Source organism: Mastigoproctus giganteus, chromosome 3 (genome assembly GCF_048544385.1).
Source record: "Mastigoproctus giganteus isolate SK-2022 chromosome 3, ASM4854438v1, whole genome shotgun sequence".
Lineage (NCBI taxonomy): Eukaryota > Metazoa > Arthropoda > Arachnida > Uropygi > Thelyphonidae > Mastigoproctus > Mastigoproctus giganteus.
In genome coordinates, this window is record NC_143577.1 from 108624910 (window position 1) to 108650764 (window position 25855).

The 25855-nt window shown below is 39.1% G+C and overlaps 1 protein-coding gene across 6 annotated transcripts in view; it reads right to left on the reverse strand.

Annotated features, from left to right (window-relative positions):
• Window positions 1–25855, reverse strand: part of Cad74A (cadherin 74A) — a 748720-nt gene that overhangs the window by 16672 nt on the left and 706193 nt on the right. For all 6 annotated transcript variants that reach the window (XR_016546733.1, XM_090369392.1, XM_090369388.1 and 3 more), the window contains one exon: window positions 7104–7131. Coding sequence is in view for 5 of the 6 variants with exons in the window: in XM_090369392.1 (XP_090225518.1) it covers window positions 7104–7131 (28 nt within the window). In the remaining variant the exon portion in view is untranslated. The remainder of the gene's footprint in view (window positions 1–7103; window positions 7132–25855) is intronic.

Consider the following 25855-nt stretch of genomic DNA (forward strand, 5'->3'; position numbering starts at 1 on the left):
TTACCAAGCTAGGCTTAAGTTCTGCAAACTGCAGTGCCTGAAGACTAGGCACATGTGAGGTGATCTGATTGAGTGTATAAGGCCTTGAATGGATTGAACAGAAGCTCAATACTGATGAGGATTTTTCTTCTTGCTCAGATTAAGAACCTGAGGAGGCATAGATTCAAACTGAGGAAAGACAGTTGTAGAATAGATGTGCAGAAATTTGACTTTAGCCCAAGGGTAGTTGATTGCTGGAACAGACTTCCGTCTCTTGTTGTGGAAGTTGATAGCTTAAATAAATTTAAGGTTGAGCTGGATAAGCATTTGGAGTGAAATGGGAAGGGTTTTTTTTTTTTTTGGCTGATGCTGCATAAGCTTGCTTTCTTGAATCATTAGCATTAGCATTAGTAGACGCATATGATGCAAACAAGCAAGCTTATGCAGGATCAGTCAAAAAAAAAAAAAAAAAAAAATCACTCCCATTTCACCCCTCCATTCGTTCGAAATACCTGTCCAGCTGAGCCTTAAATTTATTTAGGCTATCAACTTCCACAACAAGAGATGGAAATCTGCTCCACCAATCAACCACCCGCTGGCTAAAGGCAAATTTCCGTACATCTATTCTACATCTGTCTTTCCTCAATTTGAATTTATGCCCTCTCAGGTGATTATTCTGAGCAAGAGGAAGAATCCCATCGACATAGAGCATACTCAAACCATTCAAGGCTTTATACACCTCTATCAGATCACCTTGCCGGTGCCCAGTCTCCAGACACCAAAATTTGCAAAACTTAAGCCTTTTTTCGTAAGAGCAACCCTTTGTTCCATTCACTAATCTTGTTGCCCTTCTCTGTACTCATTCCAACAGCTCTACATCCTTCTTGAAATGAGGCATCCAGACCTGTATACAGTACTCAAGGTGTGACCTGACCATTGCCTTATACAAGGGAATAATCACCTCCGTATCCCTGCTAGAAACATTCCTGTATACCATTGACAAGACACCATGAGCTACTCATGCAGCATATCTGCACTGATCAGAAAACTTCATATCTGCCTGCACAATTATTCCCAGGTTCTTTTCATTCTCTACCACTGTCAGTGTAGAACCACAGAGTGAATATGTTGCTCTGGGATTGCTGTTTCCCATATATAGTACTTTTCATTTGTCAATGTTAAACTTCATTTGCCACCTCTCAGCCCATCTGCTCAACCTTTCCCGATCCTGTTGCAGCAGCACAGCACCAGTAGTGCCCTTAACAACCCTGCCAACCTTTGTATCATCTGCAAACTTGGACATTAAGCTTGATATACCATCATCAATATCATTTATAAATACAGAAAACAACAATGGACCCAATGCTGAACCCTGAGGGACTCCACTAATAACATTAGTCCACCACGAGCAATGTCCATTGAGTACCACTCTTTGTCTTCTCCCCCTGAACCATCCCTTTATCCATAGCAGCAATTTGCCTCCAATGCCATACTGCTCCAATTTGTGCAGCAGTCTTCCATGTGCAACAATATCAAAAGCCTTTCTAAGATCCAAATATATAATATCAAAGTTATTCCCTGCATCCAGTTCTTTTTGACTGCATCATAGTATCCAATCAAATTGGTCAGGCAAGACTTTCCCTTAACAAAACCATGCTGTTTCCGAGCTATAACTGAAGTCTTGTGTAGATGATCTTGCAGTGCTTCTTTAACCAGTGCCTCCAATAATTTTCCTGGAACAGAAGTTAAATTCACAGGTCTATAATTACTTGTGTCAGCCTTTGATCCTCCTTTGTGAATTGGGGTCACATTTGCACATCTCCAGTCTATGGGTACCTCCCCTGAGTCTAAAGAAGCTCTCATAATTATGTCTAAGGGTTTGCTTACTTCCTTTGCTGCCTCCTTTAATATAACTGGATAGACCCCATCCACCCCGGCTGCCATTTTTTATGTTTATCTTCAACAATTTCTCCTCCACTTTTCTCTCAGTTATTACAAAATTATCTAGCTCACTGCCAGAGTTTACTTCACCTCTAGCATTCCCTTTCCTGAATAACTCCTCATGTGTGAATGTAGATGCAAAATACTCATTTAGTTTGTTACCCACCTGAGCAGGATCCTCAACTGTTGAATCATCAATATCCAGTGGATTGGTTGGTTATTTGATGTTTAATGGAGCATCAGCATCAAGGCTATCATGCGCCAATATCCAGTGGACCAATCTAGTAGTTCCCAAGATAAGTTCTTTGAATGGGTCCCATTTTGAATTTGCTGTTGGTAACATCGTCAGTTGGTCCCACTGTATAGAATTTAAATACTGTCTCAGACCATCGTAGTCACCACTACGAACGCAAAAACCCTTCCCTTTACTCCTGATGGTAGTTACCTCTTTGAGTAAATCCCACTTCAGCACATTGTGATTATTGCCACCTAGTGGTTCCTTTATCTGCAGATTCTTAATGCATGAAGAATCATTACTGATAATCAGATCAAGAGTATTACTTCCTTTAGTTGCCTCCCGAACATGCTGATGTAGAAAACAATCATCCAATAAATCCACAAAAGCCTTGCTAGTATGTGAGTGACCAACCCACAAATTCCAGTCAATATCTGAGAAATTGAAATCCCCCATTATAAGATTCTCTAATTTACTGGCCCACTCTATTTCCCTGCACAGTTTCTTATTATACTCATCAGAGTCATTAGGCCTATAGCACATTTCTACTCTCAATTTTAATCTCCCAATGCTTATGTCACACCAAACTGACTTGACACTGCACTGCCCAGCGATGTCGACTGGCTTCACTTCCTTGGATTTTATGTGTTTCTTAACTAATAGCATAACCCCTCCTCCCTTCCTATCCTGTCTATCCTTTCTGTACACATTGTACTCCCCAAATTCCAGTTCTGCATTCCTTATAGCTGTGTGACACCACGTCTCTGATATCCCAACAATATCTGCCTTTGATGTTTTGAGCAATACCTCAAATTCATCAAATTTATTTACCAAACTCCTAGCATTGGCGTACACACAAGTATACATGCACCTGTTCCTATTCTTAGCTACCCCCAACACAACCCATGTGTTTACTTGTACCGTAATGACTCCCAGCAGTCTCTGAAATACCCTGCATCTTGTTTTCCAGGCTGCTGCTCATTTCAATAGAAACAGTGCAAGAATAACTTTCACCTCTGCCAGTGGCTACTGTTAATCTATTAGTCCTTGTGTCCCCCCCCCCAAGCTAGCAGTTTTCCGATCCACCTAACACTGCCTCCATAGCATCAGCAAATATTCTTGTACCCTTTCTATTTAAGTGTATCCCATCCCTGTAGAAGCAATCTCTGCTGTTAACAAGTACAGACCAGGATGAAAAAAATTCTACCCCTTGAGCCTTGGCACAATCTTTCCATGGCCGAATTGATCGACAAGGCTGTGATCATATACTCCCTCCTATCGTGTCTGGGCAGAATTGCAGACACTTTCAAATTCATCCACAATTCACGGCTTTATTCAACAGTGACCTGTACTTGTTAAGTAATTCTGCTGGTCAACCTTTGCCCCTGGCAGACATACCCTGGTCCTGTTCCACCTATCCTTTTTACATACCATGTTCCCTGTTTCCCTGACAATAGAGTCACCAACAACTACTAGTTACTGTGGGACCAGCGCATTCTGCCTTGGGAATCGTATGCTTCTGCTTTTGCTAATGCTAATATAAGTATGAATTTAGTAGCTATTGTGGAAATGATAGTGATCCTAAAAAAGTGTGCCTTCAAAGGACGTATTATCCTTAATGCATTCATTAATGGAAGATGGGAGGGGTGAACCTTATTTACAGATAATTATTATACCAGTAGATTATACTAGCTTTTAGAAATTAGCAATTTGGGTTGCTATTGGGATCAGCAGTTGTAAACGCTTAGATCACTTATAAGACTTTGACCATGAGTAACTGGTCAATAATGGAATTTCAGGAAAAGCTATTCTCAGAATTATTAGCTTTTGGATGAAAAAAAATCAGGAACACGTGACAAACCTGAGATATGAAAAAATACATCAACTAAAGAAAGTATTGTCTAGAAATAAAAGATGCCATGCTTGTGTATTATGAGTAATATTAAAAGGTATTTGGTTAAGCAAATACACAAAGCAAAGTCATAAGTTGAAAAAAAACTTGATTTTTTAAAATGAAATCAGACATTTTTCAAATGCATTAAGAAGTGATAAAACAGTATGCTTAGTCTGCCTGAGAAACATCATCTAAACCTTACAATCTTTCAACTTCTACAGTGTCTTACATATGTGATCTTTAGTAAAACACAAATAATTGAAGAGGAAGTTTATTCTGTGGAGGAGAGGTCTGCTGTAAACTGCTAAAAAATGTATAATAAATTTGAATTACCACCTTAGTATATGATGCAATATGCATCACATTTCTGAACCGGTGACATAATGAGTATGCAACCAGTAAGTCCAATTTACTTTTGCATGTATTGAGGAAGTGTTACAGCAAAAGTTGTTTTCATTTGAATCATGCTCATATTGCATTCTAACACAAAATTAATAAATTAAAATAAATTTGGTACTACTGTTTTTTACCTGCTAATCCCCAACCTGATACACCCCCTGTGATCCATCTATTCTTTCTTGAAAGTCACTTTTGTATACTGTGCTATATTTTAATATTATATTGACTATATGATGCAAGGAAGTGGACTTTTTCTGCATTGACAAAAAAATAAAGGAAAGAGGAAATATTCTATCACTATATCTTCCCATTGTCAGAGTAGCTATCCAAGTCAACTTTGAACTTCACCAAACTCTCCCCTTGATTACTGTGGCAGGCAATTCATTCTAGGGATCTACAACATGATGCCCAAAAGTAAACTTTATGAGATCATTTAAAATAATTCAGTTTACACACACAGTGTACACTGAGTGCACAGAAATCATGGGATACCTACCTAGTAATAGACAGGCCCACCTTTTGCCCAGATAAGGGCAGTCACATGGCGAGGCATTAAGACCACTAGTTCACAAAAGTGTTTCACAAGTATTTCCATCCATGCTTGCTGTACTGATGGCCATAATTACATTGAATTCCTGGGTGGAGGATCCAAAGCTCAAACGGACCTTTCCACAGCATCCCAAAGATGCTCCACAGGGTTCATGTCCAGTGAATGGGGAAGCCATTCCATGGTGGTAAAATCTGTTGAATGCTCTTCAAACCAGGTTCTAGTCACCATGGCTCTGTGGAGAGGTGTGTTGTCCTGCTGGAAGAGTCCATTGTCCTGTGGGTATACAATGATCATGAAGGGATGCAGATGGTCTGCAAGGATGGACACGTAGCCTGGACCATTCAGAGATGCGTCTAGACGTATCTTTAGACGTATAACCAGAGGTCCCAATGTGTGCTAGTTGAATACACCCTACACCATTACCGACCATCCACTTGCCTGAAAAGGTCCTTGTTGACATGACGGGTGTATAGCTTTGTGCAAATTCCACCAGATATGCACCCTCCCGTCTGCTTGAAATAACTGAAAATGGGACTCATCGGACCAGAAGACCTGTCTCCAATCATCCAAGGTCCAGTGCCAATGTTCTTTTGCCCATTTGAGGCATAGAGCCCTGTGTTGTGGTGTTAGCAATGGGACTCTGGTGGGTCAGCAGCTCCCATAACCTATTGTGGCTAATGATGTCTAATGGTCTTGGTGCAGATGTTCCTGGCACTTCCCTCGTTGAAGTCAGCAGTTATTTGTGCTGCCACTGTCACTCTCCGGTAGGCTGAAACAATGCGACACAGTTGTTAATGACCACATTCATCCACCACCTTTCTCCGCCCACAGCACTGTCCATGATGAGATGATATTCCAGAAATGGCATATTCCCGATACACTCTTGATACTGTTGAACAGGGATAGTGCAATTTCTGTACACCTCCACTATAGAGTGACCCGTGTCGATGATAGTGGGTGTTGGGCACCCTCTATCATTCCTCTTTCATAGTCGGTTAACTCACGATGTTTATCCACACTGACATCAAGTTACCGTCTATGTGAATGCAGTGTCCCTATACACCTGCCAAGCAATGGGTTCGTCCCCTAGTGAGAGGGGTGACAGCGTCATGTTGTCCAGGAACCAGGTATCCCATGAATTCTGTCCTTTCAGTGTAAAGTGGATGGTTTTAAAAGAGCGAATGAGTTTAGAATGTGTTATTATTAATTGTATTGGAAAATGATGCAAGAAGCAAGTTTATACGGGATCAGTTAAAAAACAAAAAAAAAAACATCTCCTACATCACCTCCATTCCCTCTAATAATTTTTCTAGTTCTTCCTTAAATTTTTCAAACTACAACTTCCACAAGACCAGATGAAAGTTTATTCCAAAAATCAACTATCATCTGGCTGAAAGCAAATTTCTGCACATATATTCTGCAACCAACCTTCCTCAAAATAAAGTTATGCCCCTTATGTGTGTTGTCTGAGCAAGAGCATGGATGCCATGAAAATTTAGATTACTCAATCCATTCAAAGTCTTAAGTATTTCATTCAGCTTTCCTCCCAGGTGCTTAGTTTCCGGATGCTGCAATGCTGCAATTTCCAGAATTGAAGACTTTCTTGGTAAGAGAGTACCCTTTTCTTCCCCTCACTAATCTTGTTGCTTGTTTCTGTACCTGTCCCAATTTGGTATTGGTTTTTCAAATGAGAGAGCCTTTTAGTAGAAATAAGGTTGAATTGGAAGTAAAACAAATAAAGAGTGAGTTTTATAGAGATCTGAAGAAATTCTAATAAATCAACTTTAATTTTTTATGAAATTTTTAATTTTGAACGTGCTTTATCAACAGGATCAGATCTGGCCCTAATCTCATTCAAATTGATAAACTAATTTTATTAAATAAATACTGTACACATATCTAACAATGAAACTGATACACAGAAAACTTTTAAAAGTAACTGTCTAAATTTTTAAAATAAGCAAAACTCCGACTAGGATAATTCTAAGCCTGTTGGTATACAGAGGGCATATATAATATCTAGAATAAAATTTCAGTTAATAATTTATTCACTTCACATGCAATAATCTTAAGTAATATTTAATACAAAGAGTGATGCAGCTTACCCATTGTCAGTCACACAAATATTATGAACTGTAAAAAAATAAATAAAAATAAATTATCCTGTTATATCTTAGTTCATATATGCTCATATGAACAATGTTCATATATGAATTTATAATGAATAATCATAGCAGAACATTAACTTCAAGCCTACTTTAGAATGGATTATCAGCTCTATGATATGAAGGATTCTTACATTTTACAAAATACAGTAACTCTTGATTTCACAGACTTCAATTTAACATGAAAAAAAATTTGACTAGTGCTAGAGTACATTCTGAGTGTGCTTATAGCATGGAAAAAACTAGGAACTCATGAGTCATAGCAGCCACAAGCAAGCAACTCAATCTGTTTATGGATATGTTCTCTATTATGCCTCACTTACAGTGTATCATCATGGCCCCTAAGAAAACTGGTAAAAAGAGAAAGTATGTGCATCTAAAGCATTGCACAGAAATTATAGCTGTTGAAGAAGTTACATTCATGTGTGTGTGTGTGTGTGTGGGCGGGCGTGTGTGTGTGTGTGTGTGCGTGCGGGCGGGCGTGTGTGTTTTCCACATCTGTGAGGAATATGGCATGAGAAAAAAACAACAAACTGTGTCAGATGTAAAAAAAAGAAGGCAAAGATTGAGGAGTTTAAGCAGTCTGACTCTGAAGATTCACCACTATCTCAACTTTAGCTTTTTTAGCTATGACTCTGGATAAAGTTTTGCCAGGCACTGCTATACAGTAATGGTAAATTATCTTCTTCTGTGAACTATGCATCAACCAATAGAGTCATGTGCAAAGAATCGGGAATCATGGAGTCAAGAAGAAAATTTTAGATAAAAGTTTGTTTTTTATTGTTTAATTTTATTTCAGTGTTTCTAATGCATACATATACAAATAACTAATTAAACTGCCAATCATGTGGAATACATATCATGTGCGGTAACAGATACCCCTTCCTATTACTTCATAAAATTGAAGGTCCGTATTGTATTTACCCAAAACTAATGAAGAAATAACAACATTTTATTTAGAAATAAAATGAAAGACATAAGAAATAACAGCACACATCTCTTTGTTCATAGTTTTGATAAAAAATATACTTAATAATGTACAATGCAGATTGCCATATGTGATAATATGGTGATTTTGTCACCTGTCACTCATTTAGCATTTGCATTGGCAGAGGCATTTGATGCAAGAAAGCAAGCTTATGCAGCATCAGCCAAAAAAAAAAAAAAAAAAACCACTTCCACTTCACCTCTCTGTTCGTTCAAAATACCTGTCCAGCTGAGCCTTAAACTTATTTAGGCTATCAACTTCCACGACAAGGGTTGTTATTGTTATTTGGAGCATTAGCAACTAAGGCCATATTGCTCCGGGATATGCGGTGGTCATTCCCTGACCTTTCCGCATCCTCCGTATTTGGTGGTGACGGGCTCGAACCCCGGTCTAATCAAGTAGCATGTGCTACGCACTGCTGCTCCTTCCCACCTGGCTACGGAGGTGCCCACGACAAGGGATGGAAGTCTGTTCCACCAACCAACCACCCGCTGGCTAAAGGCAAATTTCTGCACGTCTATGCTACATCTGTCTTTCCTCAATTTGAATTTATGCCCTCTCAGGTGATTATTCTGAGCAAGAGGAAGAATCCCATCAGCATTGAGCATGCTCAAACCATTCAAGGCTTTATACACCTTTATCAGATCACCTCACTGGTGCCTAGTCTTCAGACACTGTAATTTGCAAAACTTAAGCCTTTCTTCGTAAGAGAACCCCTTTGTTCCATTCACTAATCTTGTTGCCCTTCTCTGTACTCGTTCCAGCAGCTCTACATCCTTCTTGAAATGAGGCCTCCAGACCTGTATACAGTACTCTTGGTGTGGCCTGACCATTGCCTTATACAAGGGAATAATTACCTCCTTATCCCTGCTAGAAAAATTCCTATATATCATTGACAATACGCCATGAGCTACTCTTGCAGCCCGTCTGCACTGCTCAGAGAACTTCATATCTGCCTGCACAACCACCCCCAGGTCCCTTTCATTCTCTACCACTGTCAGTGTAGTACCACAGAGTTGATACGTTGCTCTGGGGTTGCTGTTTCCTATGTGTAGTACTTTACATTTGTCAATGTTAAACTTAATTTGCCACCTCTCAGCCCATCTGCTCAACCTTTCCAAATCCTGTTGCAGCAGCATAGTGTCAGTAGTGTCCTTGACAACCCTGCCTACCTTTGTATCGTCTGCAAACTTCGACATTAAGCTTGATATACCATCATCAATATCATTTATGAAAACAGAAAACAATAATGGACCCAACACTGAGCCCTGAGGGACTCTACTAATAACATTAGTCCACGATGAGCAGTGTCCATTGATTACCACTCTCTGTCTTCTCCCACTCAACCACCCCTTTATCCACAGCAGCAATTTGCCTCCAATGTCACACTGCTCCAATTTTTGCAGCAGTCTTCCATGTGCAACAGTATCAAAAGCCTTTCTAAGATCCAAGTATATAATATAAAAGTTATTCCCTGCATCCAGTTCCTTTGTGACTGCATCATAATATCCAGTCAAATTGGTCAGGCAAGACTTCCCCTTAACAAAACCATGCTGTGTCTGAGCTATAACTGAAGTCTTGTCTAAATGATCCTGCAGTGCTTCTTTAACTAGTGCGTGCCTCCATTAATTTTCCTGGAACAGAAGTTAAACTCACAGGTCTATAATTACTTGTGTCAGCCTTTGATCCTCCTTTGTGAATTGGAGTCACATTTGCACATCTCCAGTCTGTGGGTACCTCCCCTGAGTCCAGGGAAGCTCTCATAATTATGGCTAAGGGATTGCTTACTTCCTTTGCCACCTCCTTTAATATAACTGAATAGATTCTTTCCATCCCAGGTGCCTTTCTTGTGTTTATCTTCAACAATTTCTCCTCCACTTTACTCTCAGTTATTACAAGATTCTCTAGCTTACTGCTAGAGTTGAATACACCTCTGGCTTTCCCCTCGCTAAATAACTCCTCATGTGTGAATGTCAATGCAAAATATTCATTTAGTTTGTTAGCTACCTGAGCAGGATCATCAACAGTTGACCCATCGATATCAAGTGGACCAATCTGATTCATCCCCTTCTTTCTAGAGTTTACATAAGTAAAGAACTCTTTGCTGTTTTTCTTTGCATCCCTTGCCAAAGATTTCTCGTAATCTGCCTTCGCCTGCCTAACCTCCTTTGTAACTTGGTTACAGATCAACTTGTATCTATCATAGGCTTCTGTGTCATGTGTTAATTTGTATGTATCCCATGCATGTTTATTCTCTGCCATATGCCTCATCAGTTCATCTGACATCCATTTAGGCCTAAACCTTGAACAATATTTCTTAGTTGGTATGTAAAGCCTAGTAGCTTCCAAGATAAGTTCTTTGAATGCTTCCCATTTTGAGTTTGCTGTTGGTAACATCATAAGTTGGTCCCACTGTATAGAATTTAAATACTGTCTCAGTCCATCGTAGTCGCCTTTACAAAAGCAATAACCCTTCCCTTTACCCCTAATGGTAGTTACCTCTTTGAGTAAATCCCACTTCCGCACACTGTGATCACTGCCACCTAGTGGTTCATTTATCTGCAGATTCTTAATGCATGAAGAATCACTGCTGATAATCAAATCAAGAGTATTCCTCCCTCTAGTTGCTTCCCGAACATGCTGCTGTAGAAAACAGTCATCCAATATATCCACAAAAGCCTTGCTAGTGTGTGAGTGACCAGCCCCCAAATTCCAGTCAATATCTGGGAAATTAAAATCTCCCATTACAAGACTCTCTGATTTACTGGCCCACTCTATTTCCCTGTACAGTTTCTTATTATACTCATCAGAGTCATTAGGCCTATAGCACACTCCTACTCTCAATTTTGATCTCCTAATGCTTATGTCACACCAAACTGACTCGACACTGCACTATCCAGCGATGTCCACTGGCTTCACTTCCTTGGATTTTATGTATTTCTTAACTAATAGCATAACCCCTCCTCCCTTCCTATCCAGTCTATCCTTTCTGTAGACGTTGTACTCCCCAAATTCCAGTTCTGCATTCCTTATATCTGTGTGACACCACGTCTCTGATATCCCAACAATATCTGCCTTTAATGTTTTTAATAAAAAATATACTTAATAATGTACAATGCAGATTGCCATATGTGACAATATGGTGATTTTGTCACCAGTCACTCATTTAGAGAGGTATATTGGTTTAAATCTCATCAGTGAATGAAGAATTCTTTAGGTCTCCTCAATCAGTGCTGAAAATTGGCTAATTTCAAGAAGAGAAGCAAATTGAAGGCTTGTGATAACATTTCAGCCATAATTGTCATGTTTACCAAAACTGTTGTATAAAGGTTGCAAATGCTTATTTTGGAGGGCACCTGTCAAATGTTCATTTTGGAAAGCACCTGTCAAATATTACTTAGCTTTGCCTTAACTATTAATAAATATCTTTTGTTTATATTTCTATTTGTGATGTTAGTCATTAATGTAACTGTGGAAAAAAAGGTTAGAAATGTGAAATTCTTAGGTGATGCACTTTCTTTGAACACCAGTGTAATTTGTCTGCTGAGGTTATTATCAGACTCACAGTTGTGGCACAAATCCAACTTCAAAATAACTATATCAGTTGTATCAACATACAATTTTTTTGTACACTTTCTAATGATACACTGCCATTTATATCCTGTGTTTTACAATTTTATAAAATTTGAATACATAATCAATTTTTTTTCTATCTTTGACTAATAACATATTGGTAGTAGAAATGCTATATCAAGAATGAGATATTATTCAGCTGATTCACCTTTAAAGAGGCTATAAACATTGCCAAATTTGGCAACATTCTCTCTCTCTCTCTCTCTCTCTCTCTCTCTCTCTCTCTCTCTGTCGGAGTGGGTGAATTCTGAACCTGAATTTGAACAATAGTATCTCTACCCCATCTATTTACAATAAAATAGATGCTTTTAAGTTTCAAATGGCCCGATCTAATCATTAACCTTTCAAAAACAGTTCAAGCCAATGTAATTCTTTCAAATATCTCAGGTTTGTTTCTCTTTGTAATAAAAGTGCAGTTTATATCTCCAACATAAAATCTTTCCACAATAAACTAGAATCCAACTAATTCAAATTCAATATATGAATTATTATTTGAACAAACTGATAAATATTATTAGTCATAAAAAGCTTTTCCTCATACCTATAAGCTTTAATCAGTTACTGAATTAGATTGGGCTAGGTATATATAGAGACACCAGACCAAAAAATTAGTCACTTATAGTATTTCGAGCATATACCAGATTGAACACTAGTATCTTTATGCTTTTTTTTTTTCTCTAAGAGCACTGACATAACATTATTTATGGGTACACCAGCTATGTCTAAAAAAGAAGCAAGGATTTCCACCATGAAAGATGGGGATGAAGAAAGGATACCAATGAGTAGCAAAAAAGGAGTTATAGCACTTTACAGGACTAAAGGACATCCTGCTAAACAAGTAGCTGGATTTGCTTATGTTTCAGAAAGGACAGTAATAAGAGTTTTTAAGGAATGGAATGAGTCAAAATTAACCAGGAATCAGTGGCACAATTCTGGTCAGATGTCTGTGCTACGTCTTCATGATCAGCAACAAATATTGTGTCTAGTAAACAAAAAATGATTTCAAACAAGACAAGAACTGCTATAAACAGTTAACTAAGAACTTCATCAGCTGGTTTCTGAAAGGATACTGTGTAGAGAATTGCATTACATGGTTATGTGGAGTAGGATCTCCTGAAAAAGACCAATGATGTTAATAGCTGCACATAAAAAAATCCATATGCTAATATTGGCTTAAAATGCAAAAAAATGGACTGTTGGTGATTGGAAAGCTGTTAAGTGATCTGACAAATACAAATTTTGATGCTATTCTAATGATGTAAGATAATGAGTTAACAGGAGAAACAATGAGGCATTTAGTATTAGTACAGTCATATAGTACTAGGTAGCCACAGGCTTTTGCTATACTGGCCAAAAAAAAAAGTAGATAAGAAAATATAAATCATGAACTTCCCCATCCTCATGTAGGTAACTATTGACCTTTGAATTTTTTCAAACTGTCAGCTTCAACTACCTGTGTAGACAATCTGTTCCAGTAATCAACAACTCATTAGCTAAAAGAAAATTTCATCCAGACTGTGTGAGGTGTCAGTGATGCTTTGGGCGATGTTTTAACTATTATGAACTGGGTCCCCTACTAGAAATACCAACCAGAATAAACAAAGCTATACAAATAGTCTGAATGATCAGTTTGTGCCTTTTAATGAACGTCTGAGGGGGCATTCATGATCTCAATATCCAGTTCATGGGTCTCTATTGTTCAAAACTGGCATAAGGAACATGGGGGGGGGGATTATAGGGCATTTACATATGAAATCCTACAGAGAACATATGGGTATCTTGAATGGAAGTGAACAAACAACAACGGCATTCATGGATTCTGAATGGATCACAAATTTAACTGCTCTCAGAATTGCCTATTATTGGCATAAAATATTTAAGGGATCTACCTGAATCCCTGTGAGAATTCATGTAGTGATTCATGCTAAAGAAGAGGCTGCATATTATTAACTGAAAAATTACACGACTGATTTTTAGTACATCCAATCTCTTGGTAGTGACATTTACCATTCAGGAATATGATTTAAATAGTCTGTTTACTCAATATCTCACATGATAATTAAAAATTGGTATTATAAAAATGCTATCATTTTTATCCCTTTCACCTGCTTTTAAGAAGCATTTATTCCTCAAAGAACCCTATACTTTTTCCGCGGCCTGTATAACTAAAGTAGCGTCACTCCATCGGAATTAGTTGTGTTTCATTTTCGTTTTCGCATGTACAACAAGGACCGTCCCAGGGGATGCTGTCGTTGAAACATTATACCTCCGTTAAGTGTCCAGTCAATTAGTGACATCAGGTCCTTCTCCCAATAGCAGTAGGCAGGCAGCTAACACATAATAGCCCCAAGAATGACAAGGGGGAGAGCGCGACTTTTGTCAGAGAAAGGTGAGTAAGCAGAACAAGAGACTTGATTTCTTACGCAATCAAATCTGATAAACACAACGTCATTTCAAAATTCCATACGTAAAATTTTGATTGTCATTTCAAGATTCCATACGTAAAAGTGTATCAATTTATGTTTGATGACGGCGATTCTAAAAGAAAAACTGCCCTACACAAATATTAAATTTCCCTTCTACATATAACATATCATTTTTGGTGTCAAATCCCAAAAGTTGACAGTTCCCAAGTATAATTTTTGCCCCACATGATTAACCCGTGAAATCAGAACAGGTCATGGGAAACTTAGGAAGGGGGATGCAGAGGTATATATTCGAAAAGGGGATAGGAAATGAGGCTTCTTTGGGTAGATTTTGGAGCATTCATTAGCATTAGTAGAGGCATATGATGCAAGAAAGCAAGCTTATGCAGCATTAGCCAGAAAAAAAAAAAAAAATTCCACTTCACCCCTCCGTTCGTTCGAAATACCTGTCCAGCTGAGCCTTAAATTTATTTAGGCTATCAACTTCCACAACAAAGGATGGAAGTCTGTTCCACCAACAAACTACACGCTGGCTAAAGACAAATTTCCAGACATCTATCCTACATCTGTCTTTCCTCAATTTGAATTTATGCCCTCTCAGGTGATTATTCTGAGCAAGAGGCAGAATCCCATCAGCATTGAGCATGCTCAAACCATTCAAGGCTTTATACACCTCTATCAGATCACCTTGCCGGTGCGTAGTCTCCAGACACTGTAATTTGCAAAACTTAAGCCTTTCTTCATAAGAGCAACCCTTTGTTCCATTCTGTTGCCCTTCTCTGTACTCGTTCCAGCAGCTCTACATCCTTCTTAAAATGAGGACTCCAGACCTGTATACAGTACTCAAGGTGTGACCTGACCATTGCCTTATAAAAGGGAATAATCACCTCCTTATCGCTGTTAGAAAAACTCCTTTATATCATTGATAAGACACCATGAGCTACTCTTGCAGCCCATCTGCACTGCTCAGAGAACTTCATATCTGCCTGCACAATTACCCCAAGGTCCTTTTCATTCTCTACCACTGTCAGTGTAGTAGCACACAGTTGATACGTTGCTCTGGGGTTGCTGTTTCCCATATGTAGTACTTTACATTTGTCAATGTTAAACTTCATTTGCCACCTCTCAGCCCATCTGCTCAACCTTTCCAGATCCTGTTTCAGCAGCATAGCATCAGTAGTGTCCTTAACAACCCTGCCAACTTTTGTATCGTCTGCAAACTTGGACATTAAGCTTGATATACCATCATCAATATTATTTATAAATACAGAAAACAATAATGGACCCAACACTAAACCCTGAGGGACTCCACTAATAACATTAGTCCACGATGAGCAGTGTCCATTGATTACCACTCTCTGTCTTCTCCCCCTCAACCACCCCTTTATCCACAGCAGCAATTTGCCTCCAATGCCACACTGCTCCAATTTGTGCAGCAGTCTTCCATGTGCAACAGTATCAAAAGCCTTTCTAATATCCAAGTATATAATATCAAAGTTATTCCCTGCATCCAGTTCTTTTGTGACTGCATCATAGTATCCAATCAAATTGGTCAGGCAATTGTTTATCTACTGACACATTCTGTCAATTGTTTATCTACTTTTAGTAATTAGAATTTAACAGGTAATGAGATTTAATGACCTAGTTGTCAAAAATACTAATTATAACTGTTAAGTTGACATATAACCTTATTCTAGCAGTAGAACAGTTGTATGATACGATGATATTCACAATGACTCCAGCCATTGTGAATACTAGAACAGTTGTATGGTATGACTGACTCCAGCCATTGTGAATACTCGAGAGACTAATGGTGGAAGTGCCAACACGAAGAACACTGTAAAATTTTAATACTAGTAGCAGCAAGATTATACCTGCTATTCAGTTAGTTTCCAAGCAATCAATTGCCAATTATGCCAATTATTGCCAATGCTCTCAGTTATTACAAAATCAGTTAGCTCCCTGTTAGAGTTTGATAAACATCAGGCATTCCCCTCATTGAATAACTCCTCATGTGTGAATGTAGATGCAAAATAATTATTCAGTTTATCAGCTACTATATAATTACAGATCATTGACATAACTGCTGAATGTACTAATACTAACAGCCAGCAGGAGAATTCTTATACATATATATTATTATATCGTTTTATCATATGTAAAAATTTAAAAGCATTTAACTTTATTATTATTTAGCACTCAAATATTATTATTATTATTTGAGAGCCATGCATTGAAAGCAATGTTATCAATGTGATCTTGATGGAGGTCATTATAGTGTTTGCCATGAAGTTCTGCTTCAATGTGTCTAAGTATTCTCCTATTCTCTGATTTCTGGTCTCGTTTGCTATGGATGCTGTCTCTCTTGATAATGCTCTTCACCTTTCCAATCGATTTCTTACTTCTATTACTCTGTTTGTACTGGGTCAACTGACCTATCTTGACTCTTAATTATTCTGTCTTCTGCTGCTGGTCTGTCATTCCTTTTCCATTAATCCTAGTGGCTGCTATGGCTGTGTGGATAGCCTCCAGTGTTGCACCATTGTTGTCAAGGTAAGGTGGTATTATTTGCCAATGGAGGTGGTCTGTTATTCTCCACAGGATTTTATTTGGCCTCTGCTTAGGTATCATGTGGGTTCTTGTGGGGTCCATTCCTTCGAATTCTGTTAGGGCCTTTTTCCACTTGTCTTCTATTCTGGATATCATGACTTCGTCTCTTTCCACTTCAGCCACTCTGGGTTGTATTTCTTGCTCTTCCTCCTCTGGTTCCATATTGACCATATTCTTTGTTCTTTGTAGTTGATCGCTCACATACAGCTTGATTTTTCCACGATAGCAGGAGCTATTAGGTTCTTGGTGACGATGGTCCTTCTTTGGTCCGCTAATCGCTGTTCGGTGACCTGAATATCCGGGAATCATTCTAATCACTTGGTATGTAGTCGCGATCTGTACGTTGTCATATTGGTCTCTAGCCTGATTATTTTATAATATGCTCACCTGATGTACATATTCATTCCGATGCTCCACTTGATGTGTTGGCATCTTCTTCCTTCCTGGATGGTCACTAGCGCAGTTGCGCAAGAAGCACTTCCAGTTGGTGGGTCTGGATGGTCTTGCCCTTCTCTTGTGGTAGCCATACGGGGGACAGCACCACTTCCTCCACTGTCTTGCTCGGGAGACAGTCTCCAACTTTTCGAACTGACTCCTCTGCCTAAGGCCTGAATGCGAGTGACTTTATCCTGCGCCACATTCTATGCAGTATGATCAATATTTCTCTGCGACATACATCATCCATCTATGGAGGTGGACTTGTTTAGCTTCAGCTTATGTCCAGTGTTTTTTTAGTTCTCACGAGTGACACCCGATGGCACCACTATCTGCCTCAGCCATAACTCTGACCTTGAGGAAGGTAAGTCCAATGGAGCAACTTTTGCAAGGCGCCTCCATAGCCAGGTGGGAAGGAGCAGCAGTGCGTAGCACACGCTTCTCGATTAGACCGGGGTTCGAGCCTGTCACCACCAAATACGGAGGATGCGGAAAGGTCAGGGAATGACCACCGCATATCCCAGAGCAATATGGCCTTAGTTGCTAATGCTCCTAAAACCAAATAACAACAACAACAGCAACTTTTATGATGGATTTTTTTTTATTATTATTATATTGGTCTCCCAGTGTAATAAGGCTGTGTTCGCTTCCACCAAGGCGGGATTCGGGACCATCAGGCTGGTAGTCCAGTGTCTTAACCACTGGGCCATCATGCCCCCCCTTTATTATTATTATTGCTCTGATATTATTTCTCCCTGATTGGGGGTTCCACCTCATGAAGCGTATTGCTACCAAGTACACAGGGTGGTTGTTGTTATGTCTGGTGTTAATGTTGGTCGAGGAACTCTGACTATCCTGCAGGTGTTCAGGATTGCGACTTTCTGGAGTTATTATTATTATTAGTGGTAGCAGTAGGCAAACGATGAAAGGGTGAAGCATATACAGCATCAGCCAAAAAAAAAAAAAAAACCCTACCCCACCTCATTTGTCCATCTCCTCTAATAACATGTCTTCTAATTCTTCCTTAGATTTATTAGAACTATCCACTTCACAATACTAGATAGTAGTCAATTCCAGCAATCAGTTACTTTCTGGATGAAAGCATTTTGCACATCAATCCTGCAGCCATCCTCTTTCAATTTATGTCACCTTGTGTATGTGTGTTGTCTGAGAAAGGGTAAGAATGCCATCTTCCTTTATTGGAGGGAATGGATAGGTGAAATGGGAAGGGGTTTTTTTTTTTTTTTGGCTGATGTATAAAATAAGCATGCTTTCTTGCATCAGATCCACCTAATAATCCTAATGATAATGCTAATTAAGTATAGACAATTCATTTAAAGCCTTAACCACTTCAGATCTCCTCACAAATGCCCAGTAGTTTCCAAGCAGTGTAATTTTCAAAACCAAAGTCTTTTGTTCAGAAAGTACCCCTGAGAGTTCTTGACGAATCTGGTTGCTCTTCTCTGCACCAATTCCAAGAGATCCGTATCATTTTTAAAATCAAGCTCCAAGACCTGTATGCAGTACCCAAGATGTGACATAACTATTGCCTTATACATTTGGATAATCACTCCTTGTTTGTCCCTACTGACAAAGTTTTTGTGTATTATTGAAAGAAACCCATGAGCTGTTCCAGCAATCTGTATGTACTTCTCAGACTTCAATTCAGACTGTACAATTATCCCTAGGTTTATTTCATTCTTCACAACCTTGATTGTGGTACCACCCAATCGATATGTTATTCTGAGAATACTGTGGACTATATGCAGCAATTGAAGTTTAACAATGTTAAACTCAGCTGCAACTTCTCAGCACAACTGACTAATTTATCTAGGCTTTGCAGGAATCGTTGATTTCTGTCATCAAAGACAGATATTGTTGAGATCTCAGAGATCACACAGATATAATGAATACATAATTGGAATTTCGGGAGTACAATATGTACAGAAAGGATAGACAGGATAGAAAGGGAAAAAGGGTTATGCTGTTAGTTAAGAAACACATAAAATCTAAGGCAGTTCATCCAGTTGACATTGGTGAGTAGTGCAATGTTGAGTCAGTTTAATGGAATAAGCACTGGGAAAGCAAAAATACAGGTAGGAGTATGTTATAGGACAAATGACTCTGATGAGTACAATAAAAAACTATACAGAAAAATAGAGTGGGCCAGTAAATCCGAATGTCTTGTAATGCAGGAATTTAACTTCCCAGATATTGATTGGAACATGTGGGTTAGTCACTCGCATACTAGCAAGACTTTTGTGGATTTAATGGATGATTGTTTTCTACAGCAGCAGCATGTTCAAAAGGCAACCACAGGGTGTAATACTCTTGATATGATTGCTCTTAGAACTATCCACTAAACATTAAGAAGTTACAGATAAAGGAACCACTAGGTGGCAGTAATCACAGCATACTGATGTGAGATTTACTTAAAGATGAAACTACCATCAGGGGTAAAGGGAAAGGTTTTTGTATTCATAAAGATGACTACAGTGGTCTCAGAGATTTTTTAAATTCTATACAGTGGGACCAACTGATGATGCTGCGAACAGCAAATAAAAATGGGAAGCCTTCAAGGAATTAATCTTGGAAGCTACTAGGATTTTCAAACCAGCTAAGAAATACTGTTTAAGGTTTAGATCCAAATGGATGTCAAATGAACTAATGAGGCTCATGGCAGAGAATAAAAATGCATGGGATGCATATAAATTATCAGGAAATACAGAAGCCTATGGTAGATATAATCTGGTCTGTAATCAAGTCACAAAGGAGGGTAGACAAATGAATGAAGATTACGAAAAATCTTGGGCAAAGGATGCAAAGAAAAACAACAAAGACTTCTTCACTTATATAAATTCTAGGAGATAAGGGATGAATCAGACTGGTCCAACCTGATGTCAGTGGTTTGACTGTTGATGACCCTGCTCAGATAGCTGACAAACTGAATGAGTATATTGCATCTACATTCACACATGAGGAATTTTGTAGTGAAGTGGAGAACAGAATGATTTTGTAATAACTGAAAGCAAAGTGGAACAGAAATTGTTGAAGTTAAACATAAGAAAGGCACCTGGAGAGGATGGGATCTATCCAGTTATATTAAAGGCAGCAGCAAAGGAAGTAAGCAAACTCTAAGATATAATTATGAGAGCATTTTTGGACTCATGGGAGGTCCCCACAGACTGGAGATATGCAAATGTATCTCCAACTCACAAAGGGGGGGGGATCAAATGTTATTTGTTGTTATTTGGTTTTTTAGGAGCATTAGCAACTAAGGCCATATTGCTCCGGGGATATGCAGTGGTCATTCCCTAACCTTTCTGCATCCTCCGTATTTGGTGGTCACGCCCTCAAACCCCGGTCTTATCAAGAAGCATGTGCTACGCGCTGCTGCTCCTGCCCACCTGGCTACGGAGGTGCCAATAGCTTAATTTAATCACACCTATTAAACAAGTTTTATCAGCAGACATGTCTATCAGACAGGGGGAACAAAGCATAACAAGAGTAAATACAGACTTGTTAATTTAACTTCAGTTCCAGGGAAAATAATGGAGTCAATAGTTAAAGAAGCACTGCAGGATCATCTAGATGAGACTGTAGTAATAATTCAGACATAGCATGGGTTTTGTTAAGGGGAAGTCTTCTCTGACCAATCTGATTTGATACTATGACCTAGTCGCAAAGGAACTGGATACAAAAAATTATTTTGATACCATATACCTGGATTTCAGGAAAGCTTTTGATACTGTTACACATGGAATACTACTGTACAAGTTGTAGCAGTATGGCATTAAGGGTAAGCTGCTACAATGGATAACATGATGGTTGAGTGGGAGAAGACAGAGGGTGGTAATCAATGGTCGCTGCTCTTCGTGGACTAATGTTATTAGTGGTGTCCCCCAGGTTTCTGTGTTGGGCCCATTGTTGCTTTGTACATTTATCAATGAAACTGATGAAGGCATAACAGGCTAAATCAAAGTTTCCAGATGGCACAAAGGTTGGTTTTGAAGGGTTGGCAGGGTTGTTAATAATTAGCATTAGTAAAGGGACATGATGTAAGAAAGCAAGCTTATATAGCATCAGCCAAAAATGTAGTAGTAATAGTAATATTAGTAATGACAGTAAGCTATTGCCACAGGATCTACAAAAGTTGGGCAGATGGGCTGACAAGTGGCAAATGAAGTTTAATAGTGACAAATGCAAAGTATTGCATATGGATAGCATTAACCGCCAGATAACTGTACTATGTGGCACTACACTCAGGGTAGTGGAGAATGAATAAGACCTGGGGCTAATTGTACAGTCAGATATGAAGTTTTCTGAACAGTGCAGATAGGCTGCCAGATCAGGTCATGGGGTCTTGTCAATGATATACAGGAATTTTGCTAGCAGGGATAAAGAGGTGATTATCTCCTTTTTTAATTCAAAGGTCAAGCCACACCTTGAGTACTGCATACATGTCTGAAAGCCTAATTTTAGGAAGGATGTAGAGTTGCTAGAACAAGTAGAGAGAGAGAGAAGGGCAACAAGACTGGTAAGGGGGAACAAAGGGATGCTCTTATGAAGAAAGGCTTAGGTTCTGCAAATTGCAGCATCTGAAGACTAGACACCTGCTAAGTCATCAGATTGAGGTGTATATACGGCCTTGAATGGTTTGAGCAAGCTCAATGCTGATGGGATTCTTCCTCTTGCTCAGATTACAAACCTGAGGGGACATAAACTCAAAATGAGGAGAGACAATTGTAGAATAGATGTGCAGAAATTTGCCTTTAGCCAGTTGATTGCTGCAACAAACTTCCATTTGTCTTTGTGGAAGTTGATAACTTAAACATTTCCGAAACGGGAAAGGTTTTTTTAATTTTGCCTGATGCTGTCTGTATAAGCTTGCTTTTTTTGCATCATATGCCTCTGCTAATTAACAATCGCCCTATGAATCTTTGTATTATCTGCAAAATTAGACAAGAAGCTTGATATGTCGTTATTAATATCATTGATAAATACTGTAAACAGTAAGGGCAAAGCACCGAACTCTAAGAGACTCCATTAATGGCATTAGTCCAAGAAGAGCAGTGCCCATTTATAACTACCCTCTGTCTTCTACCACTCAACCAACTCTTTATCCATAGCAGTAACTTGCCCATAATGCCACACTGCTCTGATTTGTACTGCAGTCTTTCATGTGGAAAAGTGTTAAAAACTTTATTGAAATCTATGATGTCAACATTATTGTGTGCATCCCTTACCATTCCCTTACTCTGTAGCCAAGTGGTCAAGAGCAGGAGTGCAGTAGCACATGCTCTTTAAGTAGCCCCTGACAGGCAAATATGGTCAATCTGCCAACCCACACTGGAGCAGCGTGGTAGATTATGGTCCATTTCCTTCAACATGAAATGTTGAAGAAGCTTCCATCCTGTGTTGGATTGATAATGGCTGCAGTTTACTTTTTTTTTAACCTTTGCTATTGCATTATAGCAGCTCATTAGATTGATCAGACAGGATCCTTGTCTCTGCTTCTACAGACCCATACCTGTGATTTTCATATAATTCCAGGACTATTAAGATGCTCCTGCAATACTTAGCATTAGCATTAGTAGGGGCATATGATGCAAGAAAGCAAGCTTATATAGCATCAGACAAAAAAAAAAAAAAAAAAGACACCGTTCCCATTTCACTCATTCTACCCATCCGTTCACTCCAAATGTTCCTAGTTCTGCCTTGAACTTATTCAAGTTGCTGACCTCCACTACAACAGATAGAAGTTTGTTCCAACCATCAACCACCTGTTGGCTAAAGGCAAATTTCCGCACACCTATTCTACAATTATCTTTGCTCAATTTGAATTTATGCTCCCTCAGGTGAATAATCTAAGCAAGAGGAATAATCCCATTAGCATTGAGCTTTCTCAATCCAATCAAAGCCTTACACACCTCAATTAGATCACCTCGCAGGTGCCTAGCCTTCAGAAGCTGTAATATGCAGAACTTAAGCCTTTTTTGGTAACACAAACCCTTTCTTCCACTAACCAATCTCATTGCCTTTCTCTGTACTTGTTCCAGCAGCTCTACATATTTCCTAAAACAAAGCCTCCAGACCTGTATACTGTACTCAAGATATATACTGATACAAGGGGACAATCACCCCTTATGCCTGCTAGCAAAATTCCTGTATATCATTGACAAGAGACCATGAGCTACTCTTGCAGCCTTTTTTGCACTGCCCACAAAAACTTCATATCTGACTAGATAATTACCCCCAGGTTATTTTTATTCTCCACTACCCTGACTATAGTACCACCCAATTGATACGTTACTCTGGGGTTACTGCTCTCATATGCAGTACTTTACATTTGTCAGTGTTAAACTTCAGTTGTCACCTCTCAGCCTATCTTCTCAACTTTTCCAGATCCTGTTGCTATACTATCATTACTGTCATTAACAACCCTGTCAACCTTTGTGTCATCTGCATACTTAAACATTAAGCCTGATATACCTTCATCGATAAACACCAAAAACAACAATGGGTCCAACACTGAACCCTGCTCGGGCACCTCCGTAGCCAGGTGGGAAGGAGCAGCAGTGCGTAGCACACACTTCTTGATTAGACTGGGGTTCGAGCCCGTCACCACCAAATACAGAGGATGCGGAAAGGTCAGGGAATGACCACCGCATATCATGGAGCAATATGGCCTTAGTTGCTAATGCTCCTGAACCAAATAACAACAACAACAACTGAACCCTGGGGCACTCCACTAATAACATTAGCCCATGAAAAGCAGTGTCCATTGATAACCACTCTCTGTCTTCTCCCATTCAACCATCCTTTTATCCATTGTAGCAACTTGCCCTTAATGCCATACTGCACCAATTTCTACAGTAGTCTTCCATATGCCACAGTATCAAAAGCTTTCCTAAAATTCAAGTATATGATACCAACATTATTCTTTGCATCCAATTCCTTTGTGACCACATCATAGTATCCAATCAAATTTGTCAGACAAGACTTCCCCTTAACAAACCCATGCTGTGTCTGAACTATAACTGCAGTCTTGTCTAGATGATCCTGCATAGCTTCCTCAACCAGTGACTCCATTATTTTCCCTGGAACAGAAGTTAAACTAACAGGTCTGTAATTGCCTGTGTCACCCTTTGATCCTCCTTTTTGTAAACTGGGGACACATTTCACATCTTCAGACCATGGGGATCTCCCCTGAGCCCAAGGAAGCATTCTTAATTACGATTCAGGATTTGCTTACTTCCTTTAATATAACTGGATAGATCCCATCCACCCCAGGTGCCTTCCTTATATACTTCAACAATTTCTCCTCCACTTTGCTCTCAGTTATTACAAAATCACTTAAATTCATTTTCGAGTTTGATAGACTTTTGGCATTCCTTTCCTTATTAAATCCTCATCTGTGAAAGTAGATGCAAATTACTCATTTGGTTTATCAGCTACATGAGCATGATCATCAATAGTCAAACCATCTATGTTAAGTGGACCAATCTGATTCATCCCTTTCCTTTTAGAGTTTACATAAGAAAAGAACTCTTTGCTGTTTTTCTTTGCATCCTTTGCCAAAGATTTCTCATAATCTGCCTTTGCCTGCCTAACCTCCTTTGTGACTTGATTACAGACTAATTTAACCACTTTTACTTCTTTAACCAGTGACTCCATTATTTTTCCTGGAACATAAGTCAGGCTTTAAATTTACAAGTCTAAAATTGTGCACAATGCCCTTTAATCCCCATTCTGAATAGGACATATTCACACACACATACACACCTCCAATCTGTAGGAAACTTCCCTGAATCCAAGGATACTCAGTGTGGCATTGGAGGCAAATTGTTGCTATGGATAAATGGATGACTGAGTGGGAGATGACAGAGTGGCAATCAATGGACACTGCTCATCATGGACTAATGTTATTAGTGGAGTCCTTCAGGGTTCAGTGTTGGGTCCATTGTTGTTTTCTGTATTTATAAATGATATTGATGATGGTATATCAAGCTTAATGTCCAAGTTTGCAGATGATACGAAGGTTGGCAGGGTTGTTAAGGACACTAATGACAATACGCTGCTGCAACAGGATCTAGAAAAGTTGAGAAGATGGGATGAGAGGTGGCAAATGAAGTTTAACAATGGCAAATGTAAAGAACTATATATGGGAAACAGCAATCCCAGAGCAACATATCCACTCTGTGGTACTACACTGACAGTGGTAGAGAATGAAAAGGACTTGGGAATAATTGTGCAGGCAGATATGAAGTTTTCTGATCAGTGCAGATGGGCTGCACGAGTAGCTCATGGTGTCTTGTCAATGATATACAGGAATTTTTCTAGCAGGGATAAGGAGGTGATATCCCCTTGTATAAGGCAATGGTCAGGCCACACCTTGAGTACTGTATACAGGTCTGGAGGCCTCATTTTAAGTAGAGCTGCTGGAATGAGTACAGAAAAGGGTAACAAGATTAGTGAATGGAACAAAGGGTTGCTCTTATGAAGAAAGGCTTAAGTTTTTGCAAATTACAGTGTCTGGAGACTAGGCACCTGTGAGGTGATCTGATTGAGGTGTATAAAGCCTTGAATGGTTTGAGCAT